Here is an 18,600-nt window from a genome sequence, read left to right as displayed (position 1 = left end):
AGGACACAAACACGCTGCCACAGCTGAGGCTCGAACTAGCGACCTTGAGGTAACTAGGCATCTGTTAGTCTTGCGAGACCATGGATCTGTGCCTGGAAAGTCTTCACTCTCCAGGGCGCAGGCCTGGGCAAGGTTGTATGGAAGACCGGCAGTTGCCCATGCTGCAAGTTTCCCCTCTCCACGACACCGATGTTATCCAAAGGAAGGGCAAGGGCCAGTACAGCTTGGCACCAGTGTGGTCATAGAGCACTGTGCGGTTAAGTGCCTTGCTCAAGGACACAACACGCTGCCCCGGCTGGGGCTCAAACTCACGACCTTCAGGTAACTAGACCAATGCCTTAAACACTTGGCCACATGCCCAACACAAACGAGAATGAAGGATGAATTAGTTACAGGGAAAAAAAATCCGGGAATGAGTGGGCGACTGAAATAGTCCTATATGTTATATTGAACTATAAAGTATGGGGAAGTCCTAGAATAAAGAGATAATTATGTGTTGCTGCTGACACCCTCCAGGCTGGGAATAGCAGCACTGAGATTATTGGGGAAAGATCTCTTCAGGTATTTCTGCCCCTTTCTCATAGTACAGCACAGGAACATGATGTAGTGCCAAACTAATTAAACTAGTAGTTAAATGTCCAACTAAGTGAATCCCTTCTGCCTACACAATGTCCATATTCCTCCATTCTCTGCACATTCATGTGTCTATCTAAGAGCTTCTCAAATGCCTGTCTGATCTGCATCCATCACCACCCCAGGCAGTATACTCTCGGCACCCATCACTGTCTGAGTAAGAAAACTTGCCCTGCACACCTCCTTTGAATTGCCACCTTGACTGTATACACTCCAATATTAGACATTCTGGCCCTGGGAGAAAGATACCAGCTGTCTATCTACGCCTCCCATAATCTTGGATGTCCCACCAACCTCTGCTGTCCCAGAGAAAACAACCCAAGTATATCTAACTTCTCCTTACAGCACATGCCCTCTAATCCAGGCAGCATCCTGGTAGACCTCAAATGCACCCTCTCCAAAGCCTTGATATTCTTCTATAATGGAGTGACCATAGCTGAATGCAATACTTCTGATGCAGTCTAACTGTAGTTTTATGAAGCTGAAACATAACTTCCTGACTTTAGAACACTGTGTTTCCCTTGATTAATAGAGGCAAACATGCCATACTCATTCTTTATGACCTGATCAACTTGTACAGCCATTTTCAGGGAGCTTTGCGCTTGGACCTCAACATCTTTCTGTACATCAATATTGCTAAGGGCCCTGTGGATTACAGTTAAATATTCCTTTACAATTGATCTCACAAAGTGCAATACCTCATAATTGTCTGGGTTAAACTCCTATTGCCATTTCTCTTCTTCCTTCACATCTTCGAACTGGTTTTAGTCCTGTTGACTGGTAATCTCCCCAAGCAGCCAAAAAGATCTAATTGGAAAGAACAGCTTCTCTCTTGTTAACCACAAATAATCTCCTACTGTTGCCGGAAATCTAAAATAGGAGAAAATGCTTGATGTATCAGCAGGCAAGGCAGTATCTGATCCTCTGTCCACTGACACTGTCTGATCCATTGGGACTTTCTACAAATTTCTATTTTTATATCAGTTCCTTTATTTCCATGCTGGCTCTTTATTCCTTGGACCATTGGAGAACGAGGGGTGACCGGTGGACAGTCATAGTCTTTTCCCCCAGGTAGGTGAGTCCAAAACTAGAGGTCATAGATACAAGAAGAGAGGGGAATGTTTAAAAAGGGACCTGAGAGATAACTTCTTCACATAGAGGGAAACAAGTACCTGGAATGAACTGTCAGAAGAAATGGTTGATACGGGTACAATTGAAACAATTAAGAGGCACTTGGATAGGTACATGCTCCAAGAGGACCACAACCTTGTTGTGGTTTGGAGCCTTGCGTGCCTCAATGACCCAGAGAGCTATGTTGGCTGGAGTCAGGGCTTTATGCTTTGGCTCTTGGTAGAGTCACTCATTAGGTTAGATTAGATTATGAGGACACTCAGTCCTCGTTTATTGTCATTTAGAAATGCATGCATTAAAAAATGATACAATGTTCCTCCAGAATGATATCACAGGAAAACACAGAACAAATCAAGACTAAAACTAACAAAACCACATAATTATAACATATAGTTACAACAGTGCAAAACAATACCATAATTTGATAAAGAGCAGACCATGGGCATGGTAAAAAAGAAGTCTCAAAGTCCCAATAGACTCATCATCTCACGCAGGTGGCAGAAGGGAGGAACTCTCCCTGCCATGAACCTCCAAGCGCTGCCAACTTGCTGATGCAGCACCATTGGAAGCACCTGACTGCAGCGGACTCTGAGTCCGTCCGAAAACTTCGAGCCTCCGGCCAGCCCCTCCGACATAGCCTCTCCGAGCACCATCCTCGCTTCGACCCCGTCCCGGCCGCCAAGCGACAAGCAAAGCCGAGGACTCGGGGCCTTCTCCTCCAGAGATTCTGGACCACACAGTAGCAGCAGCAGCGAAGCAGGCATTTCAGAAGTTTCACCAAATGATAGATACAGAACCAGCAATGAAGAATCTGAGTGCAACAGTATTCCTGAGTCTCCACCCGGGACTTGCATGACTCACAGTGGTGAAAACTGTGAGGAGGCTACTGACATGATGAGTGAAGCTCTGAACAACACCAGAGATGGAGGATCTAAATTGTTCCCCCAAATGCCAGTGGCATAATGGGCAGTAAGTGAGGATAGATACATGAGGATTCTGGTTTAGGAGATTATGGGCTAAGCTTAGGCATCTTGGACCAGCAGAGAGGATGCTGTGGTCAGCATGGAGCAGATGGGCCAAATTACCCATTTCCATGCTGAGTTACTCTATGAATCTAATCTACTAATTCTAGGCCATCGCACCCTCTGTGTAAAGAACTCATGTTGGGGTGATTATTTGTCCTGTCTACTGAAGAGTCAAGCAGTCAAATAAAACGGAAACAGGCTCTTTGGCCCACATTGTCTTGGCCAGCAATTAGCTATTGTCTGGGATTTCAGTTCAATGGTTCAACACAGTTCAAGCGATGAAATATAACGTAAGACAGTGACTTTGTTGTGAATGTCTCATTAATGAATGAAGATGATACTGTACTTTGTCTAGACCAACACTCCCAGTACTAAAACTCTATTTACACCCAGTCCGCTCATGGCTGTCTGGTGGAATACATTATTTGTTTGTCCAACACTTGTCTCCTGTAACAGGCGCTTTAGTCTGAGTTCTGTCAGGGGAAGAGATTATCGGGTGGACCAAGGAAAGGATTTAGGGATGTTGTCAGTGTCTCCTGGAATAATTCCCCACTCATCCCTGGGAACCCTTGGCTCTTGACTGCTCTGTATATAGAAGGAGCAGTTGGCATTGAGAACCTCAGGCCCAAACATTGCGAAAAGCAGAAGGAGAGAACACAGGGATTCTATATCTATTATTACTTGCAATGATCACAGATAAACCTCTTGACCCTCCCTTTGTCTGTGAAAATTTCATTATCTATCTTTCGCTTTGGGTGAAATGGCATACGGATCACTGCATTTATGAATAATCTGCTCATAAGAATTATACCAGCTTTTCTAATCAACAAGACTGCATTTATATTCAAAATAGGTGTTGAGTGAAAATGCTGAGAATCAGCAATTCCCTTTAACCAACAGTAATGTCTGTGAGGTTCATTCCCACTGCTAGGCTCTGACAAGAAAGTCCCTGAGGTGGCAATCAGTCTTGCTTAAGTCAAAACATAATGGCCCAGAAACTTGGTGTGTGTGTGGGTTTGGGAGAAATTTAAATAAAATTGAAGGTCTTGTTGTTACAGGCTTACTTGGTTACCCTTCAGGCAACAGGTTTCCTACTTGTAATGAGTATGCAATTTGTACCCATCAGCTACGAAGAGATAATCAGAGCTAACATTCCCTGCTAGAATTTGCATGTAGTGTTCTATGCCAACGTCCTATCTTGCTGTTGGAATTATTTTCAGCTGTTGGTCTGTGTAGCACCCTTTGTCCCCCACTATAAACTTCGTTTATAAGCATCCTTTTACAATGGTGGCCAATGAGACATCTTCTATTCAGAGGTCACTGTTAAACTGCAGGACACATCACCCGATTTATACACAAGTTCCCAGAAACAAAAAAGTAATAATGACCATATAACTTGCTTCAAGACTCAAAGTAAATCTATTATCAGTAACTTGAGATTCACTTTCTTGCAGGGATTTACAGGAAAAATAAGGAAATACAGTAGGTTCTATGAAAAACCATACGTAAGTACAGACTGACAAACTACCAATATGCAAAAGACGACAAACTGTGCAAATAAAAGAAAACACAATGAGAACTTGAGTTGTAGAGTCCTTGGAAGGGAGTCTGCAGGTTCTAGGATCAATTCAGAGCTGTGGTGAGTGAAGTTAGGCACACTGGTTCAGGAGGCTGATGGATGTAAGGTAATAATTGTTCCTGAACCTAGTCGTGTGGGACCCAAGGCTTCTGTATCACATCGCTGTCAGTGACAATGATGAGGGATAAATATTGGCTGGATTACAAAGGATTACTCCCCTGCCCACTTTGAAGTAATGCTGCGGAACCTTTTGCACCTGACAGAACAATCCTAGTTTGTTGTTTCATCTCTTGTCGTAGCACTCGCTCAATACTGATGTCAGTCTAGATAACTTAAACACCGATATCTCTGGACTCGGTGACAGTGGATAAATTGGCTTGGTCGTACCTCTGCAGGCTGGCTCAGTCTCATTCCACTGTGGGTCCCGGATATCCACGCACTCAATGATCACTGACCCCTGTTCCAGGGTATATCCAGGGTCACAGGAAAACTCAGCCACAGTTCCGACCTGGTACGTTGTATCACCCGTTGTGAAGTTTCCGTACTTAATGAAGGGTTCATAACAATGTCCCTGTTCAAAGGCTGAAACAGAGAGAAAGAAATACAACTAAAGAAGAGCAAAAACACAGAGAAGTTATGGATTATACATAAGCATTCAGAGTTGCAATGGCTTCACTTACATCTAGAGACCTTACAATAGGAAATGTCACGAGAAATGTGTCACATGAAGTAAGTGTGACATGAATAGTAGGCACACAGGAGACAGGTATTTACAGGTCTCTGACTGTTTTGGCTTTAACCAATGACGATGCCATCCAAAGCCGATTTGGAGAATCAACCTATATTTTACCAGAGTAAAATGTCACTGGCAATGAATGCCAACCACAGAAAAGTTAGGCTGTTGAAGTTGCAGCTCATCGATTTTTGCTGCATTAAAACTCAACTGCTTGTGTTTCTGAAAAGATGGATAGATTAGTAAAAAGTCACTTGAAGCTGTGGTAAGGTGACTTACACCCAGAACTAGGCCATGGATCCTGACTAGTTTTGAAAGGGACTTCTCTCATTTCAATCTGTTAGATACATGGATTATGACCAAAGAAAAAATGGCTCGAGTCGCTTGGCACTTTAATGCAATGGCGTTTAATGGGTGTGTCAAAAATCAAACTTAGAGAAATTAGTGAAAATAGTGAAAAGAAAAATACCTATATTTACAAACTGTTTTCTACAAGAAAACACAATAATATCTCCATACTTATTCTTGTCCAGTGTGAACTCCTGGCAACCCCTAACTCTCCCTCAAACTGAGAACAATGATCTCCTTTTTATTCACCACAAGGATATACCACCCCAAAGCTAAGTTAAGACTACATATGAATTAGAATATGATTCACCCAATGTAGTTACAATCACATTACAAAATAAACAGAAATAATTACCTTAAATACAGTATACATACAACATATAGGCACTTGCACATCCCCATTACTAGAGAAATGGAATATTCTGCCATATATGGGCGAGAATGGCACCATAAAGCCAACCCAAGTCTGGTTTAGGACCCGGCAGTGAAAGAACAGAACATTCAGTACAATCACGCACTTACAGTTAAGTACAAATTAAGAATAAAATTAAACCAAACTTTGGTGTCTGACTCTGAATCTATGTAGCAATGCAGAGGGGAAAAGGTGGGTTAATTATGAGAATATACCGGGGAAGACATTGAAGTGCGAACACACCCCGCAACGACAGCTGAATGACAAGACAATGTTTGTGTGTGAGTGAATGTGTGTGTGTAAAGGGTGCGTTTACTGAGTGCTCTCTGGCACATAGTGCAACTTTCCTGTGAAGTGGTCATAGAAGGGCAACAGGCCATAAATACCAGTAGGGCCCCCTGTAATATATTAAGCCTGCTATGAAGGAAGAGGGAGAGAGACTGCAGGGAAGTGGAAGAAACAATGATCCAGAACGCCAAAGTTCACTGAAAGGAAGAATGATGTCCAGATAGGTCTGCCTGATATACATCAGGAGGGAGATCCATGAACCGGGAGGAGGATGGGTGTTGTTGGAATGGGAGGAGGTGGGCAGGAATGCTATTTGGGCCTGGCAGAAGGGGGCTAGGCTTTAGTGAGAACCTGGCTAAAAGCTAAGGACCAGAGAGTTCACCTGCATGGGGGAAGTAATGAAGAACCTAGCAAGTGCAGTGGCCCTTGCAGTTTTGGGGTGATCACCCTCATCCTGATGGGTAGTGGGGACACAGAGCAGAAAGTCATTTCCAGAGCATGGACTATACAGAATCTAAAAAAAAATCACCAGTTTCTGGAAATTTGAAATAAAACAGAAAATTCTGGAAGCATTCGACTACAGAGATGCTGCACCTGTTCTATTGCTTCTTCCTTTCTCATTGTCCTGGGGTCACAAACAGGCATTCCAGGTGAGTCAGCGACTCAGTCACACCTCGTTCAGTCTGGAGTATTGTAGTTCCCAACGTGGTCACCTCTACTCTGCTCAAACCAAATACAGATTGGGCGGCTACCGTGTAAATTAACTGCGGTCAGTCTGCAGGAGTGACCCCAGCATCTTTCTCTCCGCCACTTTAAATCTCTATCCAACTCCCAAACTGAATTATCTATTTCTAGTTCTCCTGCACTGTTTTATATATATAAAAACAATGCCGGCTTGGGGAACAACTCTTCATCTGCTGTCTGGGGATATTGCAACTGTCATGTAACTTGCTTTCTGTGTATGAGAACTGGCATTTGTAATATTGGCTCAGCTTTCTCTCGCCGTGACCTTATTACAGATTTGCACAACTTTTCATAATTTTTTTTGTGCACTCTTTAGCAGCTCAATTAACCCAAAAATCAGATGAACTTTGCAACTTGCCCCCATGACATCCCTGATCTCACTCTTTCAGAAGTACTCCTTATGTCCTCTCTATCCCTCCCACCTTCTCTGCAAAGTAAAAAAACAAGACTTCTTTTTCTCTCTTCTTCAGTTCTGGTGAGTTATCTTTGAACTGAAATTTTATCTTCATCACTCTGTCGACAGATGCTGAGTGCTTGCTGTTTTATTTTTGTCAGAATCAGAGTCAAGTTTAATATCACCGGTATATGTTGTGAAACTTGTCTTTGTGGTAGCAGTACAAAGCAATATATAATAACAGAAAAAAACATGTGAGCTACTGCAATTTTACGTATTAAATAGTTAAATTAAATACATAATGCAAATATAGAAATTAAAAAGTAGTGAGGCTGCATTCATGGATCCAATGTCCATTCGGAAATCAGAAACCAGATGGGAAGAAGTTGTTCCTGAATCAATGAGTGTGTGCCTTCAGGCTTCTGCACCTCCTTTCTGGTGGTAGCAATGAGAACAAGGCATGACCTGGGTGACGAGGGTCCTGAATGAAAGATGCTGCCTTTTTGAGGCACCACTCCTTGAAGATGTTTTGGATATTATGGAGGCTAGTGCCATGATATTTTCTGGCATCTGCGTTTTCTCTTTGCTTTTCAGAGGTACATGTTGAAAATGTTTATTTTTAGTAACTAATAAAGTGACTGCAGAGTGTACAGCAGAGAAACTGATCCTTTGGCCCAGCTTGTCTGTGCTAACCAAACTGCAGTTTCACTAGTCAATCATTAACGACAACAGTCATTATCCTTATGATTTGGACAATAGCGGGCAACCTCATACCGTCTATGCTACTGCATAGGAGCTTTGGTTTCTGCTTATCGATGTACTTTGCGGGATTCAGGATAGGCCCCCCACCAAACCCCCGTTCCTCTTTAGCATCACTCTGAGAGGGAGCTTGACTGGAGGGAGGTTGCAAGGTAGGAATAATGATAATGACTAGAGTAGGGAAGAAAGTGGAAGGCTACAGATCAATTAGTGCCAAATGGGATGAATAGAAGTAGGTGCTTAATGGTTCACATGTCCTGAGGCACTGGGTGGAGGAATCTGAGGCTACGTCCACACGAGACCGGATAATTTTGAATACGCCGATTTCACGTAAAAACGATAGGCGTCCACACCAGGCGCTTTTGAAAATACCTCCGTCCACATTAAAACGGGTATTTGGGCGAATCTCCTCCTACTGGGCATGTGCAGGACACATCTACAGAAAACAAGCGAAGGGAAACGGTATACTTGGTGCGCGTTTGCCCAGTTACAGACTAGAAAAACTTAAAAGGAAGTTGCCAAACAACAGACAGCCGTTGGCTCTTGCGTAGGAGGACTTAACACTAAAGAAACAAATACTGGAGCGTATGGAGGCAACCGACAGGAAGTGCACAGACAGTATGACCCAGCTGATGACAAACATTGAAAAATACACTAACTCTGTTGCAGAAGGATTTGTAATGATGAGCAATATGATGGCTCCCCCCCAGTACTTTTCTGCCACAATACCAGCCTCACAGCCACTACAATAGCTACACATATGGACACACAGACTCCCGGGTGGCCCCACCAACATCTTCCTCACTCCCACAAAGGGGTCACCCTGGAAACATTTCCTACAGCCATAGTCTCTTCATCAATGAAAGGGACGACAGGTTTTTTAAAACCTCCGGTTACCACATACTGTACACACTACAATGCCCAACCGGCATTTTCAGATTTAAACACTCTGGAGAGAGTTTTAGAAATCTCCGTTTTCAGGGGAGGAAAACACTATTTCAGTGTGGACAGAGGGTCAAAACGAAAAGAAAAAGCTACGGTTACGGATTTATCCAGTCTAGTGTGGACGTAGCCTGAGAGTGCAGTGGGGAAGTGAAGGCCCATTCTCTACGAGTCTGTGAGAGAGTGAGAGAGTGAGAGAGTGACAGAGTTAGAGAGTGCGAGTGAGTGAGAGTGAGAGTGAGAGAGTGAGAGTGAGTGAGAGAGAGTGAGAGTGAGAGTGAGAGAGAGTGAGGGAGAGTGAGAGAGAGTGAGAGAGAGTGAGAGAGAGTGAGAGAGAGTGAGACTGAGAGTGAGAGTGAGTGAGAGAGAGTGAGGGAGAGTGAGAGAGAGTGAGAGTGAGAGTGAGAGAGAGTGAGAGAGTGAGAGAGTGAGAGAGAAAGAGGAAAAGAGCTTGTTTTTGCTGTGTTGTTTTGTTGCTTGTTGAGTTTTGTATTTTTTGTGCTCTGAATTGTTCTGCTGAACATTGTGGGCTGAATTTGGGCCAGAATGTGTGGCAACATTAGTGGGTTGACTCCAGCACATCCTTAAGTTGTGTTGGTTGTAATTGCAAATGCCGCATTTCACTGTTCCTTTCTGAGCCCTGTGGCGCATCAGGCAGTAACCTTGCTGTCTCTTTAGCATTTCTGTCTGTTTTTTTATGAAGCTGAGTTGCCAGCTCGATGCTCAGCCCAGCATGAATGGAAAACGAGCCGGCCAGATTCAAACCCGGGACCGCGTGCCTTGAAGTCCAGTGCGGATGCCACTGTATGAACGGCCGTCTAAGGTTATGATGTATACACGATAAGTAAATCTGAATCTGTTTCTGCATACATTATGTCTCTGGTATTCTCAACGCAAGCTGGCTTTCTAAAGTGAACTACAGTACTCACTCATACATTTCAATATATAGTACAGCCTCTGATATAAGACATTGTACAGTGTGCCATCCTATATTCAGGTTTCAATATTGCAATATTCAAGTTTGAGTGCTTGATACATGAATACTAGTCCTAGCGAAATGGCTAGTGTATTGGCAACATTTACAGGAAGCTTCACAGCTCCTTCTGCTGTGACTGACTGCATATGCATCACATTAGAAATAACTCTAACATTGAGCTAAAAGAAAACTGTTATCTCGACCCCATCATATTGGCATTTGTGGCATTAGCTTTGCACAAATTGGCTTCTATGTTCTTGACAACACGTAATGCACCCTCAGAGTAATTTTTTTTTTGGATTTAAAGCACTCTAGAACCTACAGAGGGGATGAAAGATACTACATAAACGAGAAACAGGTTACTGTTTTTACCTCCAACAAAGCAGCTCGATGTTATCAGAGGGCCATTAAATTTTATGCAGCACATTTTGAGGCCATTGAAATTCTCAACGTATACTCCTTGACAAACTCTTAATTGTGGACTTGCTTCAGTGATCTGAACTTTATAGCTAATGAAGTTGTAATTCAGATGGGTTGCAAACATAAACTATGCAACTGTAAGAGTCATTGAAAAGATTAAATAGCTGGAAGGGAATTGAAGATGTAGCGAGATCATATTTGTCATTGCAAACTAATATATACCCAAAGAGATTTAAGGGAACACATTTACATCACTACCATCACAAAGGTTTCATGGACATATAATTTTCTATTTCTGGAGAATGACTGCTCTATTTCTTTTAATTGATTAATTTACAATACCATGAGCCAGTTGGCTCCCTTTGTGGATCTCAAAGAGCAGCCTCCAACATTTATTACCTGGGGTACTACCAGAGATTCTAAACTCTTTAATCAAGATTCTTTCAAAAATATTGATAGCTCCTGGATTGTACTGTGCTATTTTCACTGACCTTCAAGGGTTTTATTGCAGCAGGTGGCAAAATATGCTCTTTGTTCCCTTTGGTGAATCCATTTTTATCTCCATCACGGGAATGGACTGGCATCTCAAAACCTCACAGGTAACTCTCTCCCCAAGGGGAAAAATATAGTCATATTCCACCAATGAGCTGAACAGTAGAGCCTAGAGGTAATTCCTCAAACCATTGACAGCAGCGAGAAAAAAAGACATCTCCAGAATATTCCTGCCTTAAGCAAGTGTGAGGAAACCATTCTTAATATTGCTTTTCAGATCATTTCTATTACTTTCCAGAGGTCCTGCTCTCTTAGAGGTTTCTTAGCTCAGAGGTGTCAGTTTTAACCATTAGCAGCGAAAGCTGGTTCTCCTGTTCATGGCAATCTGGAATATTTGTACAACAGTTGCTGACTTTTTTGTTGTTGTGCTTTTGCTTAATTTAAATTTCAGTATGCATTCTTTGCAGGCATTCACTGAGAAATTTAATTTCCATAGTTTATTTCTAATTAGGCCTCAGAACTGGACCAATTTGAAATGAAATCCTAAAATTAAATGGGCTTGAAACTCTCATTTAAATGAAATTTGTTGTTTATGTTCACTAATGATTCACTAGTGAAACTGTAGTTGGTTAGCATGGAGAATTTAGGCCAAAGGGTCATTTTCTGTGCTGTACACTCTGTGGTCACTTTATTAGGTATGCCTGCTTGTTAATGCCAATATCTAATCAGCCAATCATGTGGCAGCAACTCAATGCATAAAAGCATGCAGACATGGTCAAGAGGTTCAGTTGTTGTTCAGACCAAACATCAGAATGGGGAAGAAATGTTGATCTAAATGACTTTGACTGTGAATGGTCATTGGTGCCAGACTGGGTGGTTTGAGTATCTCAGAAACTGCTGATCTCCTGGGATTTTCATGCACACTAGTCTTCAGAGTTTATAGAGAATGAGGTGAGAAACAAAAAACAATCCAGCGAGTGGCTTTTCTGTGAGCTAAAATGCCTTGTTAATGAGAGAGGTCAGAGGAGAATGGCCAAACTGTTTCAAGCCGACAGGAAGGCGACAGTAACTCAAATAACCACACGTTACAAGAGAGGAGTGGAGAAGAGCATCTCTAAAAGCACAACATGCCAAACTTAGAATTGGACGGGGCTACAGCGCAGAAGACCACACTGGGTTCTGCTCCTGTTCTTAATAAAGTGGCCACTGAATGTAGATCTTAAAGGTATAAGCACACTTAATAAAAACTAAACAAACCTGCAAGAATTCAAAGGTACAACAAACAAAATACATCCAATGAGCGGCAGTTCTGTCGGCAAAAATGCCTTCTTAATGAAAGGGGCGAGAGGAAAATGGCCGGACTGGTTCAGGCTGGCAGGAAGGTGACAGTCAAGAGAAAATCTGCAGATGCTGGAAGGTGACAATAACTCAGATAACTATGTGTTACAACAGTGATGTGCAGAAGAGCATCTCTGAATGTACAGCACGTCAATCCTTGAAGTGGATGGGCTACAGCAGCAGAAGACCATGAACATACACTCATTGGCCATTAAGTGCTTAGATCTATGACTCTATGAGCATGTGGCTTTGGATATGAATTTATTAATGTAGTGCCAAATAAAAATAATCATTAATTTTATTAATTAAAAAAATAAAAATAAATTTCATTTTAGCATATTAGTGCTGATAATGATGATGCCATATTTAGGTTCTGATGAAAGACCACTGATCTAAAATGTTAACCATCCTTTTCCCTCCCCAGGTATTATCTATCTTGCTCGCGTGTTTCCTACATTCTTGGCTTTCATATCTTATTTCCAGCATCTGCAGTTTCTTGCTTCTCAGGTACATATATCAGCAGTGATACTGCGCAGAGTCAGATGTCAGATAGAGAAAAGACTATCGACTTTTGTCAAGCTTGATTGCTTACAGAAGGAATGATTAATTTGTTGCATCGAGCGGCATTTCTGGAATTGCAGTATAACAGCTGAATGAATGTGAACCGAGTTGCTATTTACAAAGAAGACAAGTCACCACAAACATTCATTGCCATGGAGATAACATTAAGATAATTATTTAGGTAAAAGGAACTTAAGATTTGATTTTTTTCCCCAAACATTCACAGGACAACCTCAACCTCAACAATCTCTTACTTAGTGTCAACAAGACCAAGGAGAAGGAAACCAGAAGTCCACGAGCCAGTCCTCATTGGAGGATCTGAAGTGGAGAGGGTCAGCGACTTTAAATTCCTCGGTGCTATTATTTCAAAGGAACTGTCCTAGGCCTACTACATAATTGCAATTATGAAGAAAGCATGGCAGTGCCTTTGCTTCCTTAGTAGTTTGTGAAGGTTTGGCATGGCATGTAAAACTTTGATAAACTTCTATAGATATGTGGAGTGGAGAGTATATTGACCGGTTGCATCACAGCCTTCCATGAAAACACCAATGCCCTTGAACAGAAAATCCTACTAAAAGTGGATGGCCCAGTACATTACAGGTAAAGCCCTCCCCACCATTGAGCACATCTACATGAAACACTGTTGCAGGAAATCAGCATCCAACATCAGGGACCTCTACTATACCAGGACATGCTCTCTTCTCACTGCTGCCATCAGGAAGAAGATGGGTATGAATGGATATGGGGAGAAGACAGGAGATTGGGGCTGAGAGGAAAATTGGATCAGCCATGATGAAATGGTGGAGCAGACTCGACAGGCCAAATGGCCTAATTCTGCTCCTGTATCTTTGGTCTTAAGGAGTTTTTTAAAAGTTATTCATTTACGGGATGTGGGCATCACCAGCTAAGCCAAAATTTATTGCCCATTCCTAATTGCACTTGAGAGGGTGTTGATGAGCTGCCTTCTTGAACCACTGCAGTCCCTGAGGTGTAGGTACACCCACAGTGCTGTAAGGGAAGGAATTCCATGATTTTGACCCAGCAACAATGAAGAAACAGTGATGTTTCCAAGTCAGGATGGTGAGTGACTTGGAAGGGAATTTCCAAGTGGTGGTGTTCCCAAGAATCTGCTGTTCTCGTCCTTCTAGATGGTGGTGGTCGTGGGTCTGGAAGGTGCTGCCTTAGGAACTTTGGTGTGTTGTTGCAGTACATCTTGCAGATAGTACATACTGCTGCAACTGTTCATTGATGGTGGAGGGATTGGATGCTTGTGGAAGGGGTACCAATCAAGTGGGCTGCCTTGTACTGGATGGTGTCAAGCTTTCTGAGCGTTGATGGTGGTGCACTCATCCAGGCGAGTGGCGAGCATCCGATTATACTCCTGAACTGAACCTTGTAGATGGTGGACGGGCTTTGGGGAGTCTGGAGGTGAGTTACATGCCAGAGGATTTCTAGACTTTGACCTGCTCTGGTAGCCATTGTGTTCATATGGCTAGAACAGCTCAGTTTCCTGTCAACAGTAACCCCCAGGACGTTGATGGTAGGGGATTCAGTAATGGTGATGCCATTGAATGTCAAGAGACGATGGGTAGAGCCTCTCTTGTTGGAGATGGTCACTGCCCGGCACTTGCATGGCTCGAATGTTACTTGCCACTTGTCAACCCAAGCCTGGGTATTGTCCAGGTCCTTCTGCATTTGGGTATGAGCTGCTTCATTAACTGAGGAGACACGAATGGTGCAGAACATTGTGCAGTCATCTGTGAACATCCTCATTTCTGACCTTATGACGGAAGAAAAGTCATTGGTGAAGCAGCTGAAGATGGTTGGTCCTAGGACACTTCCCTGAGTAGCTCCTGCAGTGATGTCCTAAGGATGAGATGACTGACCTCCAACCACCACAACCACTTTCCTTTGTATCAGGTATGATTCCAACCAACAGAGATGTTTTCCCACCAATTCCCACCTTAAGGACTAAGGTACAGGTGTTTCAGGACTGACACTATCAGGTTCAGGAACAGTTGAGTGAAGTTCTCCCCATTGGTTCAAGAGCCTGATGGGTGAGGGGTGGTAACTGTTCCTGAACCTGGTGGTGTGAGTCCTGAGGCTCCTGTACCTTCTTTCTGAAGGCAGCAGTGAGAAGAGAACATGGTCTGCATGGTGAGGGTCCCTGATATGAATTCTGCTTTCCTGTGACAATGCCCCATGTAAAGCTTCAGGAGTTGAGAGTTTTAAAAAGTTAGGCAGCATATTGTCTCGACGGGAAGTCAGATTAAACTATTACTTGATAAGAACCTAGAATCACTAAGCAAGGCCATTGAAACAATAGCATCAATGGGGCAGAGAGAAATGGATGCATTTTTTTCAGGGGAAAGACACTGAATGATATGGTAATCTAAGGATAAGGGACAAGATTTCTGAAGTAAGTAACCAATTCTTTAAAAACTAGAGATTCTTCACTAGAAAATGGGCACATGTACAGCTTTCTTTAACATAGAATATAGGAGATGAATTTTGCATCGTCTTCATGCTTTAAGCAATCTTTGCCCACTGTCAGTGGAAATGCTGCCAATTGGAAATTGAACCAGATCCAATTCACCAATTGAGGTATAATTTCCTCAGCGTCTATCAGGTAGGTGATAATGTGCAACATTCATGAATGAATTAATATTTAAAATTGAAGCAAAAAAGTACAACCTATGAATTGATTCATTATCCATTCACAGTAAAATAAGGAGCATAAAGTCATCAACAACACAAATTAATGTGCCCCTACTGAGATACGGTTGATCTGCTCTCTGACTGCCTCAGCCTGACTATCCACTGATGTGTCCCCTGCCCTCAAAAGCTTTATTTTGGAGTGCTTAGTGCTTTGACTTTTACTTGCGTTGGATAGCAGGTGTCTCATGATGGTTTGGAGTCACTTAGAGCATGGAAATGATGCGCTGATGAGATCATGGAGCATGGAAAGGGGTGTGGCCTGCCTTATTTTGTGCAATTGCAGTCAGAACCATGGAAATAAACTTTAAGGCTTGGAACTCTTTCCGAGCAGCAGTAACAAAGTAGCTGCTATATTAGTAGACAGCTGCCACTGGGAATCAAACACTTTATATTTTTGTTCGGTGAGACAGAGAGAAACACGCGTTAACATTTGCAGATTTGGACTGTTTAGCAGGTCCCCCGAGTTCATGCAGGACGTACTTGGCACTACACAAGTGGATGAGAATGAGAATGGGAAAAAAATAGAATAAAATCATTAATGAGATTAGCAGGGATTCAAGGGATGCTTTTTCCCAGAAAGTAGTTTGAATGTGAGCCTTTCTCTCATACTGATAGTGGTGACATATCAGAATCAGGTTTATTATCACCAGCATGTGATGTAAAATTTGTTAAGTTAGCAGCAGCAGTTCAATGCAACACATAATATATAAGAAAAAAACAAAATATAATAATAATAATAAATAAATAGGTAATTCAATTATAGTATACACATGTTGAATAGATTAAAAGTCGTGCAAAGCAGAAATAATATACAAACGTTTGTATATTAAAAAAGTGAGATAGTGTTCATGGGTTCAATGTCCATTTAGGAATCAGATAGCAGAGGGGAAGAAGCTGTTCCTGAATCACTGAGTGTGTGCCTTCAGGCTTCTGTACCTCCTATCTGATGGTAACAATGAGAAAAGGGCATGCCCTGGGTGTTGGAGGTCCTTAATAAAGGACGCTGCCTTTCTGAGATGCCGCTCCTTGAAGATGTCCTGGGTACTTTGTAGGCTAGTACTCAAGATGGAGCCGACTAAATTTACAACCCTCTACAGCTTCTTTCAAATTGCATTTGAAAAGGCAGAATCTATGTGGAGGGAAAAAGCAGCTGACCTTTCAGGCCTAGACCCTTCATCAGATCATTTATGCTGATGCCTGACCTGATGAGTTCCTCCAGCTTTTTGTGTGTCCAAGATGACACCAGTGAACCATGGTGACATTCTGCAGGCAGCGTACAGTATTTCTAAATAAACCTCTTTCTACACAGAAAGCAGCACAGATCCCCAGGGACCCCTTCACCACCCAGTTAATGCTCTCTTATTGCTGCTGCCAACAGGAAGAAGGTACAGGAGCCTCAGCACTAACCAGGTTCAGGAACAGTTCCTACCCCTCAACCATCAAGCTCTTGAACTAAAAGGTATAACTTCACTGAACTTTACTTGCCCCACCACTGAAACATTCTGACAACCTATGAACTCACTTTCAAGGACTCTTCATCTCATATTCTCAATATTTACTGCTTATTTATTATAATTATTTCTTCCTTTTTGTACTTGCACAGTTTGTTGTCATTTGCACACTGGTTGATTGCCCAGTTGGTGCAGTCTTTCACTGATTCTATGATGGATTTACTGAGTATGCCCTCAAGAAAATGAACCTCAGGGTTGTATGTAGTGACATATATGTACTTTGATAATGCATTTACTTTGAACTTTGTATCCTTCTCAGCTTTCTAAGTTCAGAATCAGAATCAGAATCCTTTATTATCGCCAGGTATGTGGACACATACAGGGAATTTGATGCCGGTTTTCCTGAGCTCTTGCTGAACAGAATCAGAAAAATCAAACAAAACAATAGTGCAAATAATCGTGAACTATATACAGTGAGGTATACCTGTGTATGTACAGGTGGACTTGGTTTATAATAGACTAAAATTCAAGTGTTCATAAGACTGATGGCACACGGAAAGAAACTGTTCTTGTACCTACTTATCCTGGCATACAGTGATCTAAAGTGCCTACCAGAAGGAAGGAGTTGGAACAGGTGATGTCCAGGGTGTGATGGGTCTACATTGATGCTACTTGCTTGCTTCCTGACTCTAGATGCATATAAGTCCCGGATCGAGGGCAGCTTCACACCAATAATCCTTTCCGCAGCCCTGACGGTTCTTTGGAGTCTATTCTTGTCTTGTTCGGTAGCTGATCCAAACCAGACAGTGATGGACGAACAGAGAACAGACTGGATTATTCCTGAATAGAATTAAATCAGCAGCTCCTGAAGCAGGTTGTACTTCCTGAGTTGACGTACCTCTGCTGAGCCTTTTTGATAAGAGTGTCCACGTTGGGTGTCCACTTCAGGTCCTGGGAGATTGTGATACCCAGAAACCTGAAGGTCTCCACAGCAGACACAATACTGTTGAGTATAGTGAGTGGGGGGAGTATTGGGGGGCTCCTCCTGAAGTCCACTGTCATGTCCACAGTCTTGAGCGTATTTAGCTCCAGATTGTTCTGACCACACCAGAGGGCCAGCCGTTCCACCACTTGTCTGTATGCAGATTCATCACCGTCTCGGATAAGGCCAATGACAGTTGTGTTGTCTGCAAACTTCAGGGAGTTCAACAGATGGATCCTGTGAGGTGCAGTCATTAGTGTAAAGGGAGAAGAGCAGTGGGGAGAGCACACATCCCTGGGGGGCACCGGTCCTGATTGTCCGGGTGCTAGAAATGATGCTCCCCAGCCTCACTTGCTGCACCGTGTCTGTCAGGAAGCTTGTGATCCAGTGACAGATGGCAGGGGAGACAGTGAGCTGGGTGAGTTTGGAGTTTACAAGCAAACACTTCTTTTTGTGTATATAGATAGGTAGATAGATGGATATATTTTATTGATCCCGAGGGAAATTGGGTTTCGTTACAGCCGCACCAACCAAGAATAGAGCATAAGTATAGCAACACAAAAACCACAAACAATCAAACAACAAATGTAAACTATGCCAGAAGGAAGACAAAATATATAAACATCTCATGGTTAAGAAAAGGAGAAAGGTAAAATACTCATGGGACTGGAAGT

The 18,600-nt window shown here is 42.6% G+C and overlaps 1 protein-coding gene across 3 annotated transcripts in view; it reads right to left on the bottom strand.

Annotated features, from left to right (window-relative positions):
• sez6b (seizure related 6 homolog b) overlaps positions 1 to 18,600 on the bottom strand; it is a 956,088-nt gene that overhangs the window by 155,145 nt on the left and 782,343 nt on the right. For all 3 annotated transcript variants that reach the window (XM_063031160.1, XM_063031161.1, XM_063031162.1), the window contains exon 8: positions 4,756 to 4,950. In XM_063031160.1, coding sequence (XP_062887230.1) covers positions 4,756 to 4,950 — 195 coding nt within the window. The remainder of the gene's footprint in view (positions 1 to 4,755; positions 4,951 to 18,600) is intronic.

The sequence above is a fragment of the Mobula hypostoma genome, chromosome 23, assembly GCF_963921235.1.
Source record: "Mobula hypostoma chromosome 23, sMobHyp1.1, whole genome shotgun sequence".
Taxonomy (NCBI): domain Eukaryota; kingdom Metazoa; phylum Chordata; class Chondrichthyes; order Myliobatiformes; family Myliobatidae; genus Mobula; species Mobula hypostoma.
The sequence above is the reverse complement of the archived record's forward strand: the minus strand, read 5'-3'. Positions and strand labels throughout refer to the sequence as shown.